Source organism: Magallana gigas, chromosome 4, assembly GCF_963853765.1.
Source record: "Magallana gigas chromosome 4, xbMagGiga1.1, whole genome shotgun sequence".
In the NCBI taxonomy this organism is placed as follows: domain Eukaryota; kingdom Metazoa; phylum Mollusca; class Bivalvia; order Ostreida; family Ostreidae; genus Magallana; species Magallana gigas.
The window spans coordinates 11,893,693-11,907,208 of NC_088856.1; the positions used below are offsets into that span (position 1 = coordinate 11,893,693).

The window sequence follows — 13,516 nt, forward strand, 5'->3', positions numbered from 1 at the left end:
AAAGACTGAGATAATGCAGATAAGGAGTGTTGTCCAAGGATATAACCTAATGTCATTGACAATGTACGTGCAAATGGCAGGATTCAAACACTAAACCACACAAGTCATTTGATCCATGCTTACGGTATTTTGTTAACTATGAAACATGTGATTATGGTACAAACTAATAATGCCCCTATATTAACCCACATTTATTATTTTATACTGCATAAACACCCTACCTCATTACAGCATCAAAGCTGGTCATCGTTATACGGTCAGAGACTGACAAATGGGTGAAAAGCACTCCACCTCTAAATATGTGAACATACTTTCACAGGCTGGGATTTTTGCAATTTAGTTAGGTGATCAAGGGAGGGTTTTCCATGCAGAATACAAGAATTAAAATACAAAATGACAACTTTATGGAAAGAGTTTGCGTGATTGTTTTTTGTGTAACAGTTGATTATAATTAATTATTTATCATAGAATTATCTGCACCAGTACTGCTTTCCTCATTTTATTGTTGGACCGATTTCTTCAACGGGGTATTCATATATGATTCTGTAAAGAAAACACTGAGTGTATATTGAAAAAATCATAACAAAGCTAAAAACTCCATGATTAAATTCAGGATGTATAAGAGGCCAAATGCCATATAGTTTAACTTAAAAAAAATGATCACAATTGATTTTTTATAACCCTATAAAAAAAAATTGGTTATATAAAACAAGTAGAAAATGAAATCAAATTTTGACAGTAAATATACATATAGTTTGTTACTTGGACAACTAAAAATTTCTTTCATTGCTCTTTGCCAAGTTTGGTTGAAATTGGCCTAGTGTTTCTAGAGAAGAAGTAAGATAACTAGAAAGTTTTAAATGGATGGAAAGACAGATGGACAAATGGTGATCAGAAAGGTAAAATGAAATTTACTGCTCAGGTGAGATTAAAAAAAACTCAGCCTTGCCATAACAATCAGCAAGTTCAATTCAATGCATGCAGTAGTACATTTGTTTTCAAGCAGATTACCAGTAAATACATGTACATGTATGTGACAAATTTTTAGCAAATACAAGTATTTGTCAGTGTACTTCCAATTTAAATACATATTTAAATTCATTCTAGAATTCTAAGTACTTTTTTTACTATTTAGAGCCCAAACTGCAGAACATAAGCTGCAAACTCAAAATAAGCTATTCTGAGCATGTACCGGGATACACACAAACGACTTCAAAATATTCTATAAATCACAGAATGAAATGAGTTAACAAAGTAAAATGTATAATCTATTTCCTTCTTAGCTTTTTACAAAGTAAGAGTAAGAAAATGAGGTATATCTGCTTTCACTAACCTACACATTTAGCCGGTCACTGAGCACCTAACTATTGACATGTATAATAATTTCTGTCAATTTTCTGCGAGCAGATTCATGCTTGTAATATAACATAGCTTATGCTTGAATTACGGTAGACATTAAATCATTATTTCCATCAACAGACCCTATTTGATGTCATAAGTTTTGATTTTAAATCCAATAGTTAAAATTAAAAAATTGATAGAAACTGGGAAAAACATATCAGGAAACAAAAGTCACATGATTTTTTTCTCCAATCAAAACAGCCCTCTCTCACAAAAGTATAACAGTGTCTACTAGAATGTCTGTAGGCCATACAGATAAAAGCAAAATTCAAAATCACTCTGTACATTATTATAATAAGGAAGCAACCCAATACAGCAGAAAACTGTTCCAGAAAACAACTCGTTTGGTGAAAACCAGAATTGGTAATTTATAATATCTAATCTGACAAAGGGACTCAACTCCCTGAATAGTCCTTTGCTGTTTGATAAATGAGGTCTTTGATTTTCCGCCGTGCTTCTGTGACTGTTTTCTGTGTCACTATTTCTATGAGGGGGATACTGTACCCCTCACAAAGTTCTTTACATAGATGTTCAGCTGTTGCTATGACAAACACTCCACAGTCGTATGCTACAAAAAAAAAAAGCAAAATATTGAAAAATTTCAAAGCAGTTTGTAACTCAATATTAAAACATGTTTATAATAGGTAACTGTCGTATGACTAACAAATCTTAATAATTACTGTAATTAAGATTAAACTATAGATTCCGATAGTGAGTGGCATATGCACATGTACTTACAGTTGCATTGCTGAGGACCTTCCATTTCCAGGAATTTCATACGGCCCATAGGTGCTAAACAAAAAGTTCATAACGCTTCATTTACCAGCATTAGTATGTGTAGATATAGGGTAATTTGAAAGCATACATGTACATTATATCACAATAAGTTAGTTTTTATTAAAGAGACGAAGATAGACAAGATATTGTCTGAAGCATGTTCAACAGAGCAAGCGATCGCCAAAATTTGCTACACCAGCAACACAAATTTAAGCGAGCACTCGCAAGCGCTCTCTCTGCTGACCACGCCTCTGGTGTTTGTAGTTTCTGATTACCATGGACAAATGGCTGAAGTTTATAGGCGAGTTTCCTGGCAATCTCCTTGTTACTGTCCCTACTGGAATCATAATGACGAAATTCCTGTCGATTTCTTATGTATACCAAGAGACTCCTAAAATAATAAATCCATACACTGAGCAGGCTCATTGAGAGGAAACATATCAATTAGTTGTACGTTTGGAAAATTATTAATAATGTTTAACATAACCATTAAATATAAAATAAGACGAGGAGAATTCTAATTGAAACAAAATTTCCTCAAAATTTTTTCACTTTTTACTACACAATTGTTTATCAGCAAATGCTCAGTATGTTTATAAAAAAACAATTGCATTGTTGACTGAAAATAAAAAATGAAGCGGCGAGAGTTGATTGACAGTAAATGAAGAAGTGGTGACAGTTGATTGACAGTAAATGATGAAGTGGTGACAGTGATTGAGTGAATTGTAACAGTTGATTGACAGTGATTGAGTGAATAGTGACAGTTGATTGACAGTAATTGGGTGAATGGTGACAGTTGATTGACAGTGATTGTGTGAATGGTGACAGTTGATTGACAGTGATGGGGGGACAGTGATTAAGTGAATGGTGACAGTTGGTTGACAGTGATTTGGTGAATGGTGACAGTTGATTGACAGTGATTTGGTGAATGGTGACAGTTGATTGACAGTGATTGAGTGAATGGTGACAGTTGATTGACAGTGATTGAGTGAATGGTGACAGTTGACACACACCAGTGAGAGCCACCCGTCTGTTCACACTGCTCATTGTCGTTGACCGGGAGGAAGACATACTGCTTGGTGGGGAGATTCAGGGGGTCCAGGAATTCTCCTAGCTGCTCACCTACACAGTAAAGCACAGAGTATCAACATTGTACCCACATACAAAGAATTCAACTCATGCATTGCTAGGATAAAACACCAAGGTATCAAATACAGTAAATAATGCTTACAGCAAAGTGCCATAGACAGCCAATTTTGATTAGTTACGTTAGCAATAAGTTTACCATAAGTAAGGAATGAAATTGTCTTCATTGTAACAGTGAATTCATTATAACAGATTAACAGTGCTGGCTCTAACCATATTTTACTGTATTCAAATATAGACTTTTTCTAAATGCAAAATTATAACGACATGTGAATGAGGAATCTTAATGTTTGTGAAAACAAGAGAAACTCATCTAGAGAAAACTTCCCACCTGTTATTTATGAATATCAGTATATAGTTAATGAACATTTGTCAGCTGCTTATAGCAAAAACGAATAATTTTTCATTACAAAGTTAAGTACAATGTACCAACTATCTCAATACAACAAGGAATTCATCCACTTTAATTAAAACACAGGTACTATGAAAAAAATGAGATAATTAAAATAAATTTTAATATAATTAAAAAGTACCCTTTTTCACATTTTCTGTCTTAAAGTCTGTCTTTATTAACAAAATAAAATATGATTTAAAGGAAAATCAATACGTGAAACCTGGCAGTACATGTGTTCACATTTTCCGTCCTGAAGGAAAAATATAGAAGTATATCAAAATACATGTATGGAGATTTTATATTGTTTCCTACACTGCTCTCTTAACATCATTTCAAAACATATTTTCATTTCTAAATAATTTATTTGCAAAATAATTAGTGATGTTCTTCCAAGGACAAGTTTTGATCTTAAATCATGAAGACATAAGTAGTAATTTGATTGCTTTTAATTCCCTGTATGCTTTTCCCTTCATGCTCATTTGAGGGGGCATGTACCTGAGACACATGGTCTCTATGGAGCTGAATGCTGATAAGAATGATTAATATCCGTTTTTTTATCTTTCTCTAACAGAGCTCAAGAAATACCCACTTTCTTAGTTCAATACCTTATACTGACACTGTTTCACATGTAATAAAAGAAACCATAAACAGTTATTTCATTTCTTAAAAGTAACATTGGATTCCAAGATATGTAACTTCTATGTTAACTTGTAATTATATATATGTAACATTCTGCATTTTCTAGAAAACATAATTAAATGGTCACTTCAACATTTGTTCAAGAAAATTAACTTGCATTAATCCACATACAAATAACAAAAGGTAAAAGCAGCAGTAACCTGGCCAGTGTTTAACCACAGAAAAGAAAATTACTGTGGAATCATTAAAATTCTTGGGGGGCAATTTTTGTGGATTGCTTAAAATTTACATGTTTGTGAGGATGTAATTTCATCTATTTTATTTTACCTATAAAAGGAAATAGACTTTATGACCCTAGTTTATTAATTTGTGGATGATGTTAATTCATGGATGAGAGGTACCCCTGAATTCCACAAAAATTGAACCACAATGAAATCTAATGATTCCACTGTATACTGAATGTATCTCACAATATATGAGTTAACTGTTAAATTTCTAACACATTTTTGGGTATTCTGGCCAAGGAAACCTTATCTTTTCATCACACAAGAGAAGTCAGATTGATTGACTATGATTTCATCCTCTCAGAATATTTCAACACTTATATTGCCAATTGCCAGTGATTCAAAATATGAACTTTTAACTGGTGCTAGCCTGCTAAGGGTATTGAAAAGTAGTAGATTTTTAACATCAGTCTTCTTGACAGGGTCTTACCAAAATAGCAGACACTTCAGTGCACTCAAAAAACCCCTGGATGGAAAGTTCAGTGAAAAATGGAATTATATATACTGTACACAGGGAAATATTCGCCCCCATTTTATTTTCATTCATTTCGCTCTTGTTGTCAGTGAGAAAATTTAAAACTGTGCAAAGTCAGCTATTTTAAATTATCTTTTTTAAACACAACTGTGTCTCAGCGAATTCATTTCAAGACAAGGTGAAAATAACACGGGTGAAAATAACTCTGTATACAGTATACTAAATATTACGTAGAAAAATTTACAGTTTATAGATTTTAGATCCATGTTTTACTTACTAGGTAAAATTTTGATGCACTGTGCAACATCAGGGTTGATCAGGCAAAGTTTGTCAGCTGAGTGATTGAACTTTTCTCGTTCAAAATACCTACAACATATACAAAGGAAGAAAATTAAAATGAAACATTTCACAGACTCAACATCAAAACAAATGACACATACTTCACATTTCTAGCAGCTATATGAGGGCTGTTCACAGCACACTTCCCTATGTAACAGTACTTCTGATAAGCTGATTAACTGATTCAGCATAAAGCACCATCCACTGAGTATACAAAGTGCTAAAAACTTTAAGTTTTAGATCCTGAAGTAAAATTGAAAGTTCTGATGTAATGTCTGTTCAAATCAATCAAAAGTAGGGATGTTCAACTAAGTTTAACATTTTACCCAGTTTTCATACAGACCACATCATTACTGAGTTTCAGTGAACTGGAGAAAAGAATTTTTTCTTTTGTTTAACCCCCCCCCCTCCCAATTACATGTACAAGATAACTAAACCTCTAGCTATCTGTCAGTAACTCAATTAATGCCATTGTAAAGATTTTGATAAAGAAGAAGCTAAATATAAATTTCCAATTATATCCTTGCTGGAGGTTAGCTTTTTTGCTGACACAGGCATTATATAACTGCTGCACTGCTAGACACATGGAATATAGACAAAGTGCTGAGTGAGCACATGGACAGTTAATTGTCTCAGATTGTGCTTAATTAATATAACACATATGTCATGTGACAGGTCAACTACACATCATTGCTTTTGCAGACAGCTGCTGCCTCATGGGCTGCAGGACACAAGCACTAATGTTAAATACCTGATGATGCAATATATCATCAGGTGTGGAAAAACTACCACCTGGTCAAAAAGTCTTACAAGTTATTAACCCAAGTGAGGTACCAGTATTAACTATAACGAGAAGTTGAAAATAAAATCATCAACGATGTTCTTCCAAGGACATATAATGATATATCCCTGGTTCAACAAAAAATGAAACTTTTTTTTTGGAATGCACTTTTTAAAAACAACATCGCCAAATGGTCTAGTAAAATAAACATATTTCGCAACTTTACATAAACTTGTCACTAAAATTAAATTTTGTGTTGCCTGACATTTATGTAAAACATGTACCCCTTCATTCATAAATCGTGTCACGCTTGAATGAACGTCCACAAGCGGCAACTGTCTAGGTCACTTGGAAAAGTTGCCAAACGAAATACGCAATAGATACCTACTCAAAGCAGAACCCCAGCAATTTGTCATTCAGCCATCTCTGGTCGTCTAGTAAGCAAACATCAGCCTTATATAGCAGACTGTCGTGAAAATTTAAAACAACATCATTTGCTTCGTCGTCCATGGTCATCTAGCACACTCCATGTTCTGATTATTATTGTGCATCACTTCCGGGTCACAAGAAAAAACTAAGGACTTCCGAAAGGTGACAAGTGGCGGGAAAATTTGAAATGAACCCGGCTTAAAAAGTTTTAATTTGAATGGCTGTTCCTTTCATCAAAGCATCAACTGATCAAAGGGCATCTGGGAACAGGATTGATAAGGAAAAATCGGGGGATTTTTTTTGCTTGTTAGATTTGGGGATAAATCATCTGCCCCCCTCTGATGCTAGTTAACGCGTAACGTAAGCAAGAACATATATGTTGTGTCGGAGACATACTTTCTCATTTAAGAACCCTGACACCTTTAAAGTACGCGTTTTGCGTCTTTTGCTTTTCTAAATTAACTTCTGTAAAAACAACTTATATAATGATAATATTTATATGCATTTATTATTTTTTTTTCAGATAAAAATTAATCGGGATCGACATTCAATCTTACGAAACAGGATCGGATGAAAGTCACAAATTGCTGTTAGCTGAAGATTTATCCCCATTTACTCTAGTTTGTAGATATCTAACTATATTTTGGAAGTCTGAACATGTCGATAATATATAGCAGAGTTCCGCTAATATCGAAAATTGTGTTGACAAACACTTTGAAGAAGTTTTTGAGACGGGGAATACAGGCATGTTTCTGCAGCACCACATCTCAGTCATCTGACACAACAGAGGGCGAAACGGTCACTCACCGGTTTTCCATATCTAATACGAATCCAGGGTTCTTAGAAGGAAAGTTTATGGCCACGGAAAAGTTTGGGAAACTTCGTATAGATGTTCCGTTTGATATTTTTATTGAACCTCTGAATCCAGATAAGTACCCTGAAATGAACAAGATGTTTGTGAAGATTCTGTATGACATGCAGCCTGAAGAGACAGTGGATTCATCAGTCCTTGTGGCCCTTAGAGAGTGTTATGACTTTGATATGAACATTCAAGATAAGACGGAATTTACTGCGACAGGAAACTTTAAATCCAAGGTGGAATATCCTGTGAAATGTGTAGTGCAGCTTCCAATGAAGTTTGGTAAGTTCCAGTGTGTATTTATGTGAGAGAACTTTTTTGGTATTCAAATGTAGAACACTAGAAATAAAACTAAAGGATCAATTCAATTAATCTAGCACTTATGAGAGCTTGTAGAAAAACATTACAATCTGTAACAGGATGGGAGAGAAAATGACGGAGCAGACCAATATTCAAAACTGGGCCCCCTGAATTTCTAGTCAGGTGCTCTACCAACTGAACTATCTGACCCTGGTGACCAAAATAGTTGTTCTCTTTTGAGAAGTGGACAGGCATAGCATACATCCCTATGCCTGTCTACTTCTCAAAAGAGAATACTAAATGGTCTGAACGCTGTCAAATTACTCCCGCTCATGATTTCACCTAAAGGTCCCATGTTCTTTCCTCTAGCAAGAATTAACCTATCAGTTCCAGCTTTTTGATCTGCACCAAATATAACTGGATTAGAGAAATAATGAGGGATCAGACTTGGAATCGAATCCAGGCCTCTTGAATCTCTAGTCAGGTGCTCTACCAGCTGAGTTATCTGGCTCCAGCAATCAATCCCAAATGTAATGGGATGGGAGAAGTAGTGATGGATCAGACCTGGATTCAAACCAGGGCCTGAATGGCCTTAATCTCTAGCTAGTCAGGTGCTCTATCAACTGAGCTTTTTGGCAGCACTGCAGTGTTTGAACTGGTCTAAGTCATCATGTCTCTTACCATGGTAAAACAACATATACTATGTATATGCGTGTAGTATGGATAATATTGTTTACTGCTTTAAAATAGAGTGTTCTCTTAGGGATTCCCTGACAAGTACTAGGTTATTTACTTAATACCAGTAAATTTTGATAAATTTAATTTTTTGTTGTATGATCATCCTTTTGATGGATAGCATACCACAACATGTACGACACTGGCATATGAATAATGACATGTACATGCATGAATTATACCCCCATTCCCCCATACATACATGTAGAAGGGAATTCTTCCATTTGCATTCTCTCCTTTCCCCCTTTTTAATGTCTGTCTACAATACCTTGCATGGTCAGAAATGTAGGGAAAACATAAAAAGAGAAGCTTGAAAAATGCAATAAAAGTTTTATGAAGTAATTTTTGTTTGAATGCATCATTTGCATAGTATACATGTAATTTGAATATAATTGCTGTGAGCATTTTTGATTTTCTGTAGATCTTGATATCACAGCCAGAGGATATAAAACCCACATTCAGAATATGGAAAGTCAGACCATTAATCTTCAAGTGAATTCCACCAGAAAGACGCAGGGGGAGACAACTTGTACTTTGAAGAGCATTAAGGTACAGCATGAAAAACGTTGATTAGCACTCAAATAAGGACAAATTTTTCATGTCAACATATATGTCATTGAGAGATAACCAAGATACATAAAACCAAATTTGTAGTAGTAGGTACCAATAATGTAATTAAAGGCTATTTCTTGTGATCTAATTGATGCAAATTTTTGGTACAGACAAAGAGAAAAGATATACATAAAAGAGCTTGCTAGTTCATGTGTGATTTACTTTGATGCTCTTCTTAATTAAGTAACAGTATTTAGTGTAAACTACCTCATGTGGAAATTTCCATGTTTACATTCCACACTGTATCAATGATTTTTAAAGAATTTGAATAATGGAATAGATTTTTAATATGCTACAAAGATTTGCATGTGCTGGTACTTAGTGTACATACATTTTTTCAGTGTGGAAGAATTGAGGTGGATGGCAATGATTGTGATGTCACAGTGGAAAAACTTCTACAGGGGAACTCCAGGATTACAGTAACAGGAGAGGGGGTATGTACAGACATTGGAAGATTCCTCAACAGCCATGTTATCATGGTGTTATTCTGATAACAATACTGATGTTAAATTAAATAGGTTTATATTCTCCCTCACTACCTTCGTCCGAATATAAAACAATGAAGTGCTGAATAAATAAAACCAACAAGTACTACATAGGCACACAGTGCTGAATATATAAAACCAACAAGTACTACATAGGCACGCAGTGCTGAATATATAAAACCAACAAGTACTACATAGGCACGCAGTGCTGAATATATAAAACCAACAAGTACTACATAGGCACGCAGTGCTGAATATATAAAACCAACAAGTACTACATAGGCACGCTGCTCAATAGTGTTATTTTGTTTACACAAAAACCCGTATTAACAACCATATGTCAGCCCAAAATCAGTGCATTCCATATCAACTGCCATTTTACCTTACTTAAATCACAACTAGCAAGAGAGCTTAGAGTGCCACACAACCGCATGGTCCTACTATATATTTTACCTGATCACGTGACCCAAAACCTATTCGAGTACATAGGAAAACCCATCATGCACATAATTTTAAAGATTTACAATTAAATTGATACTTTCTTTCTATTTTGCCATATTTTATTTTTCTTCCATGAAATTATAAAGATTTTTCAACAAATTCAATATTCATGGCTTGCTTATTTTTCGACATCTTTGTTTATCATTGATTTCCTGTCTCTCTGTAGAACATTACCACAGACAGATTACAGGGAGTGGACATTGAGTGTCAGACGGACAAAGGGAACATCTCCTCCACGTCAGTGTATGGCCAAAACAACAGTTTCCATAGCAACACAGGCAACATCAAGCTTAGCAACTGTCATGGGAAAACAGAGGTCAAGGTCAAATCTGGAGATCTTAAAATAGGTAAAACATTTCATGAAAATCTACACCAGTGTCTCAACCTCTAAGAGCTACATGTTTATTTATATCATTTATTGAAAGCTACAAAAGTTAATGTAACTCTTGCACCATGCAGCTATTCTTCAAGAAATAGAAGTACCGGACCAGTTATAAACTATTATTGTCATCCATACTTGATTTCTGTAGAAATATATAAACTTAATATTCTACATGGTACACAATGCCTGTATTATTTATCAACGCTTAAGTTGTGTAAAAAATTATTGTAGCTCAACTGTTTATGACGTGGTCAAATTCTCATGATTTTTGTAGATACATGTAGTAATAGTAGCTCCTATATTTATTGCGTGGTCAATTTCTGAAGTATACTTTTATTGTAGACAGTTTAGAAGGAGACTTGATTGGTTCCATAGAGGAAGGAGACACAGATTTGTATGTCACTAATCCAGAGAATGTCTCCATGACTACACAGAAAGGTAACCATGGTAACTAGTGAAACAGAAACTTCTTTGCTGCAGGTGATATAAGTTCAACTTGCATGCATCTTTTAACCAGCTACTATCCAAATATCTCGGTTGCATTTTGGCACAGATTAGATTTTCAAAGAAATTTTTCATGCAAAGTGGTGGGTTGCTCTAAACATTGGAAAATAAAATATTTCTTTCTGAAAACATTTTTAAAACATTGTTTACAATAATAATGATAGTACATGTTTTGAATTATTAAATCTTTGACATATTCTACATGTACTGCATGCATATATTCAGTAAAATACTGGTTCAAAATTTTCAAGTAGCCTGTCATTAAAAGGGACTAAAAAAGACAACTCTGTCAGCTTTCTTTACATGCATCTTGTTAGGGTGATATAAATATCATTGACAATATACTTACACTGGGTCATTAACCCTATCTGATAAAGCAATACCTTCACTATCACTTACATTAAAGTGAACCAAGTGAACGGTAGCATGATGGATAGCTATTACTGTTTACGATACACTCTTTCCGAATATTTTGTAAAGATTTTAAATTTGTCAAGAGGTTTTTTTCTAAAATTCATTTCTTCTTTTAACACTTGGAAAGATGTATATTTCACTACCAGAACATCCATCATCATCACACATTTCAGTGTTGTATAAAAGAAAAAAATGTCACATGTTGGATCATAATTTTTGTGCTGATTTTGACCGATTGGGCTAGGCTAGGGCCTGGTTTGTACAAGGCGGGGCTACTTAACAGATCATAAATCGACGGAAAAAAGAAAGATCAAACATCACCGTGACAAACCATTTTTGTAAAACAACTTTAAAAAAAACCCCAAAAACGGTGATTTGTGAAGTGTAGCATGGAAAGCTTTAAAAGTCTTAAACTTTCATACATGAGGTTTAAATTGTAAAGTAAAAATAACTGGACATTTACTCTGTCCTATTGTTAGTTTATTGTTCATTTGCAGTCAGGCATTTCTAGATAATGATGAAATTATTATCTTCTAGTCCACCATTGATTTGTATGTACATGAAACTCAATATGTACATAAACTTAATCTCCACTAGACCCCCGGTTTTACTTGAATGGCACATCAAAGAGACAAAGAGGTCATAAAAAAGGTCATAGTATTATTTCATTTTAAAACCCCCATATTTTATTACAGGGGACATAAAACTGAAGGTTCAAGGAGACGTCAGTGCTTCTGTTGACCTACAGGGGTCGCATATTGAATATGACAGAACCCTCCCATTCAAGGATCTAAAGTTCACTGAGGATGACCCCACGTCTCTGCAAGGTATGTCCACGTTAACTCTCTGTCTCCCCCCCCCCCCCCCCGCAATTCCTAACACGGACAATTAAATTTTACACTGATGTATATCTTTAACCTACCTAAAAAATTATTAGTTTTTTGCTTTTTGAAGTTGTTTGTTATTTAAAAACGGGATATTATGGTTCATATTTTTTTCAAGCATAAATTGTACCTGAGATAAACGGCAGAAGGGTTGCTTTTTTTTCACACACTCCCCCATATTTTGTATTGAATACGAAATATAAAATTTTCATGAACCTAGCTTCCATAATTGTCAAAGTACCAGACAATGGCAACCTATAATGTTGGGTTAAAGAAATCGATTTAGGATATAAAGTGTCAAAATTCTCACAAGTCGAAAAATTACCATGTCCACAGCCAAGATAGTTGCAGGTCTGTAGCTCCCCGTCTGAAAAAATTGAGATGGACGACCTACGAGCTACAGTGCCTCCCATAGTAAAACACTGCAATTTAAGGAGCAAAAATTGCGCTAGATTTGGACAGCTTAATCTTATTTCCGAACACATTCTGTACAAGAATTGGATTCCCAGGTCGTCCATCCGAGTTTTTTTTTTAGACCGGGAGCTACAGACATGCAGCTACAGTCAATATTGCTGCTCATAAATTTTCACATGAGAATTATAGGAAGAGCTCTTGTATGCTTGTGTTTCAATTTCACTGTGGAAATTGTTAATTTCCTTATTTTCACTGCAATATTTTACATGCTCCCAAAAATGGTTGGGAATGGGCAACTCCATTATAATTAAAAGTGCCCCCCTCTCCAATGCTACGTGAAAGTCTATTCCGTTCAAAATTCAATTGTTCCCATAAGATGTCCTAACTTGCGTGATTTTGACTTTTAGGTACTCTTGGCGAGGTGGCCACTGGCAGAATCTCCGCAAGCACTGCATCAGGAAATATTTCTGTGGAAGCCTTTGATTGGTTGAAATCACTGAACTTAAGCAATAAAGAATAAACATGAATGAAGTCTGTAGTTTGTGATTTTTTAAAAATATAAACAAATAAGAAGTGATATACAGTTCATCTGTAAAGCCTGTAGCATGATGCATTGTTAACTTGCAAATAGATTTAAGTGCATATTGTTACCTAAATCACGTTAAACGTACTTGAGTTCACATGTGTATCACATATGTGTAACATATGTAGCACATTTTGCTTTGTTTAACATGTGTTAAAAAATCACTTATTATACACAC

The 13,516-nt window shown here is 34.6% G+C and overlaps 2 protein-coding genes across 2 annotated transcripts; one reads left to right on the forward strand and one right to left on the reverse strand.

The window, feature by feature from the left end:
- Nucleotides 1-440: 440 nt before the first annotated feature.
- LOC105344769 (sentrin-specific protease 8) lies at nucleotides 441-6,791 on the reverse strand. Its single transcript, XM_011452641.4, has 6 exons — nucleotides 6,625-6,791; nucleotides 5,394-5,482; nucleotides 3,192-3,300; nucleotides 2,454-2,569; nucleotides 2,140-2,193; nucleotides 441-1,969 (listed from the first exon to the last, which is right to left on the reverse strand). The coding sequence occupies exons 1-6, from the start codon at nucleotides 6,750-6,752 to the stop codon at nucleotides 1,797-1,799; spliced, it is 669 nt and encodes a 222-aa protein (XP_011450943.3). The 5' UTR covers nucleotides 6,753-6,791; the 3' UTR covers nucleotides 441-1,796.
- Nucleotides 6,792-6,836: 45 nt separating this feature from the next.
- Nucleotides 6,837-13,286, forward strand: LOC105344770 (protein FAM185A). The gene is made up of 8 exons (XM_020073877.3): nucleotides 6,837-7,025; nucleotides 7,189-7,806; nucleotides 8,981-9,108; nucleotides 9,513-9,605; nucleotides 10,324-10,504; nucleotides 10,882-10,977; nucleotides 12,153-12,284; nucleotides 13,163-13,286. The coding sequence occupies exons 2-8, from the start codon at nucleotides 7,323-7,325 to the stop codon at nucleotides 13,273-13,275; spliced, it is 1,227 nt and encodes a 408-aa protein (XP_019929436.3). The 5' UTR covers nucleotides 6,837-7,025; nucleotides 7,189-7,322; the 3' UTR covers nucleotides 13,276-13,286.
- The last annotated feature ends 230 nt before the right edge of the window (nucleotides 13,287-13,516 follow it).